The sequence below is a fragment of the Sciurus carolinensis genome, chromosome 15 (genome assembly GCF_902686445.1).
Source record: "Sciurus carolinensis chromosome 15, mSciCar1.2, whole genome shotgun sequence".
Classification (NCBI taxonomy): domain Eukaryota; kingdom Metazoa; phylum Chordata; class Mammalia; order Rodentia; family Sciuridae; genus Sciurus; species Sciurus carolinensis.
The window spans coordinates 24,459,203-24,471,576 of record NC_062227.1 but is presented as its reverse complement, the minus strand read 5'-3'; the positions used below and the strand labels follow the sequence as shown (position 1 = coordinate 24,471,576).

The following is a 12,374-nucleotide window of genomic DNA, read 5'->3' as shown; positions in this document are numbered from 1 at the left end:
TTTTAAAGATGGAATGTGCAACTTGCCTCCCTTCTGATTGGCCTTGTCAGTGTGCTTAGCAAACACTTTATGTTTGGATAATCTAATAATAAACGTCACCTAATTTTGGTCAATTTTTCAGAATTTGGGGCGGGGAAACACAACAGACACTTGAATTAATGATGTTTTACAAAACCAGCACACAAGCAGCTCTTGTCTAAAGGTTTTCATACAACAAAGGCCCTTCTGTGATTATTTTCCCGGAACAAAGTGCTACTTCCTAATTAAACCTACACAGAAAACAAGGCCCTGCTCTGAAAGGCAGCTTTATTATCAAAGCCATAGGAAACACTTCCTCTTTAATGAAACAGATTTTTATCTCTTCAAGGATTTTTACTCACAAATCGGACCCTCCAAGTGAAATTTTTTGCCCAGGTTTAAAAATTGTTTAAAGGAAAATATAAACCATTGATTCATTTTCCTGATTCCTGGCCAAAAATCACATTAGTTAGCACTACTAATAGTCACTGCAAAAGTATGAAGGAGGTGCTAATGTTCTACTGATTCTCAGGAAGAGGAGCCTTCCAGTTAGCTGGCTAAGAAAACAGAGCAGGGAGTGGGGAGGGTGGGGGGATGGCGCTAGAATCTGAAATCAAGAGGAAAGTGTACGAGCTCTTGCCAGTGTCCCCATAAAATCTAAAGAAAAGGAAAACAAGGACTGCAGATCAGGGACCCAGGAGGTGAGACAGTGTGGCATAGTGCCCAGAGGACCAGAAATTTTGGTTTGCAGGCCTAGCTTTAGCAGATGGAGTGACCCTGGAAAACCACAGACCTACTGGCTCTGTGTTGCCCTTTTCCTTCTTACAGAGAACAACTGCACTCCAGGTCTGTAGGGAGAGCAGAGGAAATAACATGATGAGGAAGAAAATGCCAAATAGTCAATAACCTGCACCTATAAATTCTTACATGTGTCCAAGGCAATAAACATTTCTTTTTAAAGATATGCTCAAAACAAAACTAACCATAAATTTGTCATATGAACCTCAAAAAATGATTTCTATTCACTGTGTTATTTTATTGACATACAGATGAGGTTAGCCCTCTTTTTTCTTTCTTTTCTTTCTTTCTTTTTTTTTTAACTAAAAGCACAGGTGACTATTCATAACTAAAAAATAAGCAAAGCACCAGGTCTGGGAATTGTTGTGCAAATGATGCATAAACCCTAAAGAAGACAAACACAGCTTTAAAAATTATTAATGAGTTGTAGTTTTATCAGGAAATGTTCATGCTAAAATGTTAAATAAAACATCATGACGCAATGCATATATCCCAAGTCCAACCCTTGAACCTTTAAACTCTCTAAGCTCCCATTTCAGAGTCTGTCAAAGGGGATAAAAATGGGGCTAGGCTCATAAGGTGATTATAAGGATTCAGTGGCAATCCAGATCAAGTGCATAGTAACACAGGGTCTGGCTCAGTAAATATGTAATAAGTGCATCACTATAAAACTCATGGAATTTCATGCAAAAGACTAAAAGAAAATACGACAAAATATTATCAGTGGCTATTTCAGAGTTAAGGGACTGTAAATTTTTCTGCCTCTTTCCACCTACATCTATCTTCTGATTATTCTACAATGATTCCCATATTACTTTTCTAATCAGAAAAATAATCATTGACTTATGAGTTAATTTTCTAAAAATCTACACAATTGTACTTCTTAGTTAATATTATTAGCTATCTCTAATTAGATTATATTAAGGTCTTGTTTAGCATTCCCTCGGTGATATCTGAAATTCTTTGGGAATCCAAAGTAATTTGTGAGTTAGAAAGAGGACTGAGGGAAAGAAAACACAGGTTTATTGAGTGTGAGGAATTTGTCAGGTGCTATGTATCATTCTTAAAGCTATTACATTCTACTTTGTAAGTTGCACTAAAGTATATCTTGTTACCATTCTTTATGCATCTCCATCATACCTCACAACCGAAAATTCATAGTAAACAATTCACACATTAAAGAAGACTTCTCCATTTCCTCTACCACTGTCCTTAGAGTCACAGTACCAAACCTGTGCCCTAAGGACACTTAGTCTGTGGATGAATTAAAAGGCAGTCGATGATTTTTCTAGGAGAATTCTAAAATTTGCATTTCCATTCCAAAGTTAATCTAAAAAACACACGAGCATATTCAGGATCTGGCTGACCACCATATATAACAAACCAGTGTCCCAGGATGTCAACAGCTGCTACTCAGTGTTTCTGTCATTGCATTGGCACAAATGATCACCTCCTGCAAAGACTGTGCCAATTGCTAAGGAACAGTCAGCTCACCTTTCTGGAATCTGCTTCCTGGGACTCTGAAAACCACTGCTCCTCAGTGGAAGTACCAGCAAGAGGCTGGAAGGCTGCAGGAAGGAGGCTGAGTGGAGGAGAGACACTGGAATTCTGAAAAGGGAGGCGGGACTGCCCCCGTCTACTTGATGTTCCAGCCAGCCTTACCCAAGACACCATGTTTGGCCTGGCTGGGGAAGTTGACTCCAGTCTCCTGCTTCCTGGTACTCACTCCCACAGGAGCCTCACCATGCCCCACAAAAACAGGGGAGGGGACACTCCTCCAAGTCCCCAGGTGCTAATAACCCCACTCTCCTCCCTCCTCAGCCATTACTCTCCCAGAGGAGTTACCTTCCTGATCCCTTTTTTCCAATTCTCCAACACCATTTTACCAATTCCTCATACTAAATACACCCCTTTACATGACTTTAGTTTCTGCTTTCCTGATTGAATCCTGACAAATACATACAATGCACTATATGGTGCATTATGTTTTTTTTAAATGTGGAAAAGTACACACAACATAATAATTATATATATTATATATATTATGTTATTATATAATAACATATGTTATTATATAATAACATAATTCTGGACATATTTAAGTGACATTAAGTATATGCACAACCATCACCACCATGCATCTCTAAAACTTTGCATCATCCCAGCTTGAAACTTTGTACTCATTCAACATTCACTCCCCCTCCCCCTGCCTCCCAGGCCCTGGTGAACCACCAGTCCACCTTTTGTCTTTCTGAATTGGACTACTCTAGGTACTTCATGTAAGGAGAAACATATAGTATTTCCTCTTTTGTGTCTGACTTATTTCACTTAGCATATGTTTTGAAGATACATTCATGCTATAGTATGTGTCAGAATTTAGTTCCTTTTTAGGTTGAATAATATTCTATTGTATACATATATACACACATACGTGCATGTGTATGCACATATATGCATATATGTATGCATACATGTGTGTACATGTGTATGTGTGTATCACATTTAGCTTATCCATTCATCTGTTGATGGTCATTTGGGTTGTTTCTACCTTTTGGCTATTGAATAATGTTGCTATGAAAATTAAATATGAATATTCGAGTCCTTACTTTCAGTCCTTTTGGGTATATACTCAAACTTCTGGGTCATATTAAAATGCTGTGTTTAATTTTTGAGGAACCAAGAGGCTGTTTTCCACAGTGGCTGTTCCATTTGCATTCCCACCAGCAATGCAGAGGGGGTTCAATTTTTCCACATCCTGACTGACACACATGATTTCCCATTTCTTTTATAATAGCCATCCTCATGTGTGTGAAGGGCATCTTGTGGTTTTGATTGTCATTTCCCTCACAATGAATGATGCTGACCTTCTTTTCATCTGCCCAGTGTATTAGCTTTTAATACAGCGTTTCTCAAACTGGAAATGCTTCTGTTTGACTGAGAAGCACTAACATAGGATGACATCATCACATAACTAGAGGGGCCTAAAAGAATTTTGACAATCATAAAATTCAAGAGCCACAAAATGTGTCTGCTCCCCCAGAATAATATCTTTTCAATTTTAAGTCATCAAAAAAGATCACCAGCTCACTTTGGGGAGATGCTGCCAAGTGAAATCCTCAATCACTTGACAGTGAGCAGCATTGTATTAATGCAGACCACCACATAAATGTCACTTTGACATTTGTTAAAGTTCACTCAGCTTTATTTTTCTTAAAACAAAAATACCACACGCATTCCATTCCCATGAATTTTTTAAAGTAAGATATTACTGAACATCTAAGAGGAGCTTCTAAAATATGAATCAATAAAAGAAATGAATAGCGGGCATTATTTATAAGAAGTAAAGAAATAAATCTCATCATTCCTCTTGTAATATGTGACTAAAATGAACACTGTAGTTAAACCTTATTGCAAACTATACAAAATTCATGGGCTTTCTGATAGCTGTACTTTTTATCTTTAATTTATGTCCCAGATAAAACATTATACATAGAGGCTAAAAAATGCTGTGATGTCAACAGCTGTCATCAACTAGAGAATCAAGAACGAGATCAATGTCTCCAGCCTTTGCTAAAACAGAACGAAATTAATTTAGTCATAAAACCTCAGGAGCTGACATATTTATTAAGTTACATGAACACATTTACAATAATATTAAAATAATTTTAAGATCTATCTGTAATTCTACTTTAGAAATCTGCGTTTTCAGTGTTACATTTCTATAGGGCTAAGACAGTCAAAAGGCTTGTTAGTTTACTGTTGTCTTTTAATCAAGCTGGAAGCAAAAAAAGAGGGGAAGCAAAAAATAGCATTGATCTACACTACTACTACATGGAGTGATTTTTCACTCCATGCCTGAACCACATCGATGGCTCAGTGTGCACGAGTGAGCCAGACATCCCTCCAAAAAACATTAGTGGGAAGAGGAGGAGAGGAAGAAGACAGGGGGATCCCTGCCCTCGGGGAGTAAACAATCTAGAAATTCACCAGCAGCAGGCTGATGGCCGGCCTGAAAGGGAAACATGCAGATTCTGGCAAAAGTAAAGATAAGAGGAAGGTGTAGCTAAGCCCTAAATTTGAGAATCAGCCAAACCAAAGAAGCTTGGGGGAAATGTGAGAGTAAGAGGAAGCTAACTCTCCAGGAAGAGGTCAGACTGTCAGCTCCAATTGAGCATCACTGGGTGGGACAGCTAGCTCAGGGCTGCCTGTGAGGTGAAGCATCCGGGCTCTTCCATAAGGTGCTCTTGCCAAGTATGTCTAATGGAATTTAATTAAGTGTCTAGAGCTGAGTTCATTGGACAGGAAATAGAGGGAATAAAGGAACATCTCAAATAAAACCATAATGAAACATTTCAGCCAACCTAGAATGTGGGGTGACATTCTACACCACAAATGGCTCCTATTAAAAAATTTAATACCATTAAATAAAAAGGAGAGGACAACTCAGATCAGAAGAGTTAGAAAGCACAGCAATCAAATACAATATCCAGTGGTCCTTACTGAATCCTGGTTTGAAAGAAAGAAAGCTATAGAAAATGCTAGTGAAAAAATGGAGATAATTGGATGACAAAACAGTTATTAGGAAATTACTGTTACTTTCATTCAGGGGACTAATGGTATGGTGTCTATTCAGAACAAATGTCTTTATTTTTTTTAATATATAAATGGAAACATTGGTGACGAAATGCCCTGATGATTATAGTTCCCTTGAAATAAATGTGCCACAATGCTTAAAAGTCCCCGCATCTCAGGGGTGGAGATATGTGTGCTCGCTGTACTATGTGTTCTACACATTTTAAAATGTTTGTAATAAAAAGGCTCGATAAAAAATAAACCTAAAAAATAAACAATGAACTTTAGAGGCATTTGCCCAGATATAAGTATAGTGGACTTTTTAAATTGGTGCATCACAATTATAAATAATAGGGGGTTCATTATGCCATATCGTACATTCATGTAACATAATTTGTTCAGTCTCATTCCCCAGAACCTTCCCTTACCCTCCCTGTCCTCCCCCACCCACTTGCTCTACTATACTGATCTACCTTCTATTATATTTATTTTAATTAGTGCATTATATATATACGTACACACATACACAATATCTTTTTAAACTGAAAGCACGGAATTTTTGTACTGTGTAAAAGACAAAGGAATTTTTGAGTATTAATTGTTTTAATTACCTTCTTTTAGAAGCTCACTCCAAAACACTAGGAATTGCCTAAAGAGATCTATAACTATATATCCATGCTTGTTTTTGAAATATGCCTTATGGATCTAAAACTGATACTCCTTTCATTTTGGAATTCCTCATGCTGGCAATAAAGGACAGTTCAGAAAGAGTTTGAAATCTATTTGGTAAAATATCCAGTTCTTAATTTGGCTAACCTCACGTTTTTAGTCAGCATTCTGTCACTGTGACAAAAGACCTGAGATAATCAACTTATAAGGAAGAAAGGTTGATTTGGGCTCATGATTTCAGAGGTTTCAGTCCATATTTTTGAACCTGCGACAAGGCAGAACATGATGGAAAGAACATATGACAGAGGAAGCTGCTCACCTCATGGCAGATGAAAACAAAAAGAGAAGGAGGGACGGGCCAGGGGCCCAACATCCCCTTTAAGGCATCTCCACAGTGACCTAATTTCCTTCCACTAGGCTCTATCTAAGGTTTCCACCAATTTCCAAAAGTGCCACACTGGCACCAAGTTTTTAACACATGGGCCTTTCCAGGACACTTATCCAAACAATAGCACTCATATACTACTACTTTCTTAATAATAAACATGGTTATACTTTTTCCCTTAAAGAAAGAAAAACAAATTAGAAAGATGACAGGAAAACCAAAAATGCCCACAGAACCATTCTTAGCACTGAGATCAAAACAAAGTTCAGGCCAAGAAAAAGGGGCTCTTTTTCTTTTTCTTCAGGGGGATTTGAAAATATTAAAACAAATCATATTAATTCAAGTCTCAATGGCTGAAAGCTACAGAATGTGTCAATTCCATAAAACTGTGAAACTAAGCTCGGAAAAAGTCTCGCAAACTTCACATTTTGCAACCTCATCCACTATAATTATTAGAGATCAAAAGCTCCTTCTACACGAAGTTATGCAATACTGGGTTCTATTTAAAATCCAGCACATTTTTAAAAAATTTTTAAACTATCACTTATTCAAAGAATCCTAATGGTCACTAAATTTCCAAATTCCTATTTCAATTCTACAGCACATACCTACACCACTTGTCTTAATTGATGTAGATATTTTACACAAAATCTACGACACAGAGAATGTGAGTGGGAACACGTATGAATGTCCTGCAATGGCTTTTCCAGAGAACTCGAATCAGAAAGTGCGCCTGTAGCTCCAACAAACCTGCCCTCTCTCTTCTTCATGCCTTCCACTCGGCCTCCTTTCCCTTTCCAGAAATGCGGGGACAACCAATATCATATTACCCTGAATTCTCCTCTTGGCCTTGAAGCCGCAGGAGGAGATGTGTGACGGAGCCAGTCTGCCTGGCCCTTCCTTCCCACTCACGCTGAAGGCTTTGCTCACGTTAGGACCGGGCAGCCCAGCTCACACGTGGCCAGCATCTGGCAGGCTGAGATACAGTCAGGAGGTTCAGCTACACTCTTTTGTGTCCCAGCTTTAAGCAACCCTTGTACAATACATGTGCATAATGACAATGACAAGACAGAAAGCCCAAGGTTAGGGACTGTGTGCATTCGTCTTCCTTCTTGCCTCAGGTGTCTGAGACCCTCCCCAGGACATCCAGCCCACTGCCTGGCATACTGTCCTGAACGATGAGGATTCCCTGCCACATAGCTGCAAAGAACATCAACCCCCTGTGGGCAATGTCACTCCTCTCCTCAGAGACACCTGAGGAGGATAAGGGTGACAAGAAATGGTGCCAGGGATTACTTCTGTGTATCGTTTGACTGGGCCTGGCGGAACACAGTGAGATCAGAATGCAGCCATGTTAGAAAACAAGCCAGACATTCCCCAAAGGCGTAGATGCCACCAGTGGATCTGGGTTGACCTACCTGTCTTAGGTCCAGCGTGATCGTGACCCAGTGATACTCTCTCCCATTTTGGATACTGGGACTTTGCCACCAGTTATTGGTGCCATCTATTGCATTTGATATTGGGTGGCGTTCTGTGAAGAGAAAATAAAAACAGGCATTCCTCTTGGCTCCTGAATTTCTAAAACTCCTGAACATCTAAACCCTCAGTGAAAATGAAGGGCACTGAAGATGGACACAATATTCATGGCTTCCTGACGGAAGTCTTCAGTTGTCACTTTAGAAGAAAAAACACAAAGATCCAGTTTTGAACATTGTGTTCAACTCATGATTCATCTTTGCCTCTGTAGAGTCCCTTTGTCTCAGCTGGTTTTTATCTTTAAGTATCTGGGATCAGGACCAGGTTCTAACTCTCCCATGGCTGGGTACAGCTTGGAGGCAGAGTGCAGGCAAGGCCCTGGGCTCCACCCCAGCACCAAAACTTAAATTAAATAATAAAATAAAATGCATAGGAGCTTCACTTGCCTTTGGGGTTCACGCTGCTGCCATCACAGACCCGGCACTGGGCATTTCGTATAGGTCGGCCAGGTACATGCTCCACAAGTTTGCAAAACATCTCAGGCCCCTTCTCTCCACAGGTCGCGTTGGCACTGATGTGAGCATTGCTGGCCAGGTTAAGAATGGCAGGGAACAAACCTGAAAGTCAAGAGTCACCCCATCAGCTTAGCTACTCAACCCACTTCATAGGTCAATCAAAAAGAGAAATGGCAAAACCAAGAGCAAAGCAAAGGAAGCCTTCCACAAAAGCAGGACACACGGTCAGGTTTCCTTGATGTGACCTTCCAGGACGAGTACAACTCACGTATTAGCAAAATTCAGAACAAGAACGCAGGGGTGGAGACTGACCATGAAGGAACACAAGGGAACTTTCTGGAGTAGAACATATCCTGATGAAAGTCCAGGTTTCCCTTGCACATGCAATTGTGAAAAAAAAATCATAGAATGAGTACCCTGGAGGTTTGGGTAGATTTGGGTATTTTACTATATGTAACTTCTACCTCAAATAATAAAATAATCATAAACAAATATCGAGGTACATGCTGAAATGTTCAGGCATGAAGTGTCCTGAACACCTTCAAATCACTTTGAAATGCATTAAAAAAATATGTTGGACTGATGAACAAACAGACATGGATAGACAGTTGATAAAGAAAAGAGAGTAAAATGTGAATTGTTGAATCCATGTGGCGGAGTAGACATTCACTACACACTATTTTTTTTCTTTTTTTTTTTTTTTTGATACTGGGAATCAAACCCCCAGGGCACTTCACCACTGAGCCACATCCCCAGTCCTCTTTTTATTTTGAGACAGGGTCTCACTAAGTTGCTGAGGTTGACCTTGAACTTGGACTCCTCCTGCCTCAACCTCCCACGTCACTGATATTATAGGCTTGCACCACTGCACCTGGCCCTTGCTAGTTTTCTGATTGAAAATTTTCATAATAATGTTGGGGAAATAGGTTTCAAGACAAGTTTCAAGTGCACATACTGGACCAGTGAAATCTACACACCTCGCCCTGAGGAGAAAGGCATCTCCTCTGCTTCCATTTTGTCCCAGGTGCCTCCCTCTGGTCAGACTCACAGGTTTTCATGTAATTGTGTTGGATAGTTTTCTCTCTTTCTCAATTTCCTTACTGTCTATTTTCTTTGGTGAACAAAACTTTAGAATACAAAGATCCAATTTTCAGACATCTCTTCAACTCATAATTAATCCTTGCCTCTGTAGAGTCCCTTTGTCTCAACTGATTTTTATCTTTAAGCAGCGGGGATCAGGATCAGGTCCAAACTATTCAGAAAACAGGACTGTGAGAAAAGTATCTCCATTAGATTCTTGAGAGATTTAACTTTATCTTGGTAAAAGAGGAAAACAGCAGTGAAGATTCTGGAAAGATGGAGAAACTGCGGCTAAGTGGCACGTGACATAAAGGAGGCATTCCACGTGAATGGGAATCGCAAACAGTATGGAGAGGGTCTTAGCTTGGTGAGGTTTCAAAGAGCACAGAACATAATCTTTTCTTTGTAAAGGGCATATGGATAACACTATTTCTGAGATGTTTATTTTCCATTGATATTTGAAATATCATAGTATAATTTTAGTTATATAGAAAAGATTCATATTTTCAATTTTTATTTTGCAGGTATTGCCTAATGTGTTCAATGATATCTTCTAATATAAATATTTTAATCATTTAAAATATTTATAAAACAAACCAGTTATTTTCATAAGACCTGCTATATTAAAACCTACTGTGTACCTACTGAAAAATATCTGTTAGAGTTGGAGATGGCACATGCCTGTAATCTCAGCGACACAGGAGACTGGGACAGGAAGATGGCAAGTTCAAGGTCAGCCTCAGCAACTTAGCAAGGGCTTAAGCAACTTAGCAAGAACCTGACTCTAAATAAAAAAATATATATATAAAATAACTGGGGATGCGGCCCAGAGGCTAAACACCCCTCAGTTCAATCCCTGGTAACCAAACAAACAAAAATATCCAAAACACTTATTGGGTAGTTTTTCAAAGACTTCACAAAAACCAGAAATGCCTCTTAGTTGTTCTACAATAATAGGATTCAAATCAGTTTTAGAGGATTATTCTTTTTTTCTCTTTATTATGTCTTTTTTGTTGTTGTAATCAGTTATACATGACAGCAGAATGTATTTTGATTCCTTGTACACAAATAAAGCACAACTTCTCATTTCTCTGGCTGTACATGGTACTGAGTCACACAGTTCATGCAATCATACATGTACTAATATGTACTAACATGCAATAATGACCATCTCATTTCACTGTCCTTCCCACCTCCACACCCCTACTCCTCCCTTACTCCCCTCTCCCCAATCCAAAGTTTCTTTATTCTTCCCTAGCTCCCCCATATTATGGATCAGCATCTGCATATCAGATAAAACATTTGGACTTTTTTTTTTTTGGGTTGGCTTGTTTCACTTAGCATGATATTCTCCAACTCTATCCATTTACCTGCAAATACCATAATTTCATTCTTCTTTAAGGCTGAGTAATATTCCACTGTGTATATATACCACATTTTCTTTATCCATTCGTCAACTGAAGGGCATCTAGGTTGGTTCCACAATCCAGCTACTGTGAATTGAGTTGCTATGAACTTGATGTCACTGCATCACTGTGGTATGCGGATTTTAAGTCCTTTGGGTATAAACCAAGGAGTGGGATAGCTGGGTCAAATGGTGGTTCCATTCCAAGTTTTCTAAGGAATATCTATACTGCTTTCCAGGGTGATTGTGCCAATTTGCAGTCCCACCAGCAATGTATGAGTGTACCTTTTCCCCCACATCCTCATCAACACTTATTGCTGCTTGTATTCTTTTTTTTTAATTTAAATATTGATAGACCTTTATTTTATTCATTTATTTATATGTGGTGCTGAGAATCGAACCCAGTACCTCACACATGCTAGGCAAGTGTTCTACCACTGAGCTACAACCCCAACCCGCTGTTTGTATTCTTAATAATTGTAGAGGATTATTTGTAATTTTGAAGCACTACACGAACATGTCATGCATTATGGTTTTTAAGTTTTTTTTTAATTTAAGACTGGGTACTTTCATCATATTCCCTTAAAGGAACTTATTTAACTAAAAAGGAGTACAAAATACTTTATGAGAAGCTGGAGGAATCAGTGTTTAATTATGCAGGTCTCTAAATTATTAATTCTGTGAACCACAGTTAGATGCATTTTACGTGATGACTGAGCTCCTACACTGACATGTGAACCCTTGGACTTGGTCCTTGTCTGGTAGCAGCAGCCAATGTCTACTGTGTGCTACTGAGATAAATAATAATTTTCTCCCTCCTTTATGACCACAATATTCTAGCAATCTGGTTCATGCTGTTCTTATGAACTAATGAGTGAAAGTATGACATGCTTTTAAAACTCTGGTGTTTTAAAGAAATCTAGGTTGCAAGAATGGACTTAAAGCATTTCTCTATCAATGACAATCAGCTAACAGATGTTCTCACTTTCTCTTTAGTCATCCCTCCAGGTTGCAAGACATCAAGGAAATACCTCATTTTCTACCCAGAGCTCCCCTCCCACTCTGGGATTGGTGAGGGTCTTGAGTTACTAGAGGCTTGGGACAGTGGTGGAGGCGGCCAGGGAACCTCAGGGGCAATACCTGCTCCTATGATACAGTCTTGGCCCCAAGTCACGAGGGCAAGCAGCTCACACTCATGTACATACACGGAGCACTGTTTTGGTGAGGAACATTTCCAGAGGTCACCAGCCTCAGGTAGCTCTTTGTTCTAGGAGGGTTTTTAGGGTGTCCCAGTTTGGGTTGAGGTGTAGCTCAGTGGCAGAGCACTTGCTAAGGACCTGGGATCAATCCCCAGTACCACAGAGAAAAAGAAAAATAGAACTTCTGATTTTTCCTTACCTTACAGGTCTTCTATATATACTTTCAATAAAAAGATAAAATTGCTTTGTTAGCATGG

At 39.2% G+C, this 12,374-nt stretch overlaps 1 protein-coding gene across 1 annotated transcript in view; it reads right to left on the bottom strand.

Moving 5' to 3' along the window:
- The window catches only part of Lama1 (laminin subunit alpha 1), a 164,067-nt gene that overhangs the window by 118,475 nt on the left and 33,218 nt on the right, over positions 1-12,374 (bottom strand). The window contains exons 2-3 of the mRNA XM_047526974.1: positions 8,365-8,535; positions 7,861-7,973 (exon numbers count right to left, since the gene is read on the bottom strand). Coding sequence (XP_047382930.1) covers positions 7,861-7,973; positions 8,365-8,535 — 284 coding nt within the window. The remainder of the gene's footprint in view (positions 1-7,860; positions 7,974-8,364; positions 8,536-12,374) is intronic.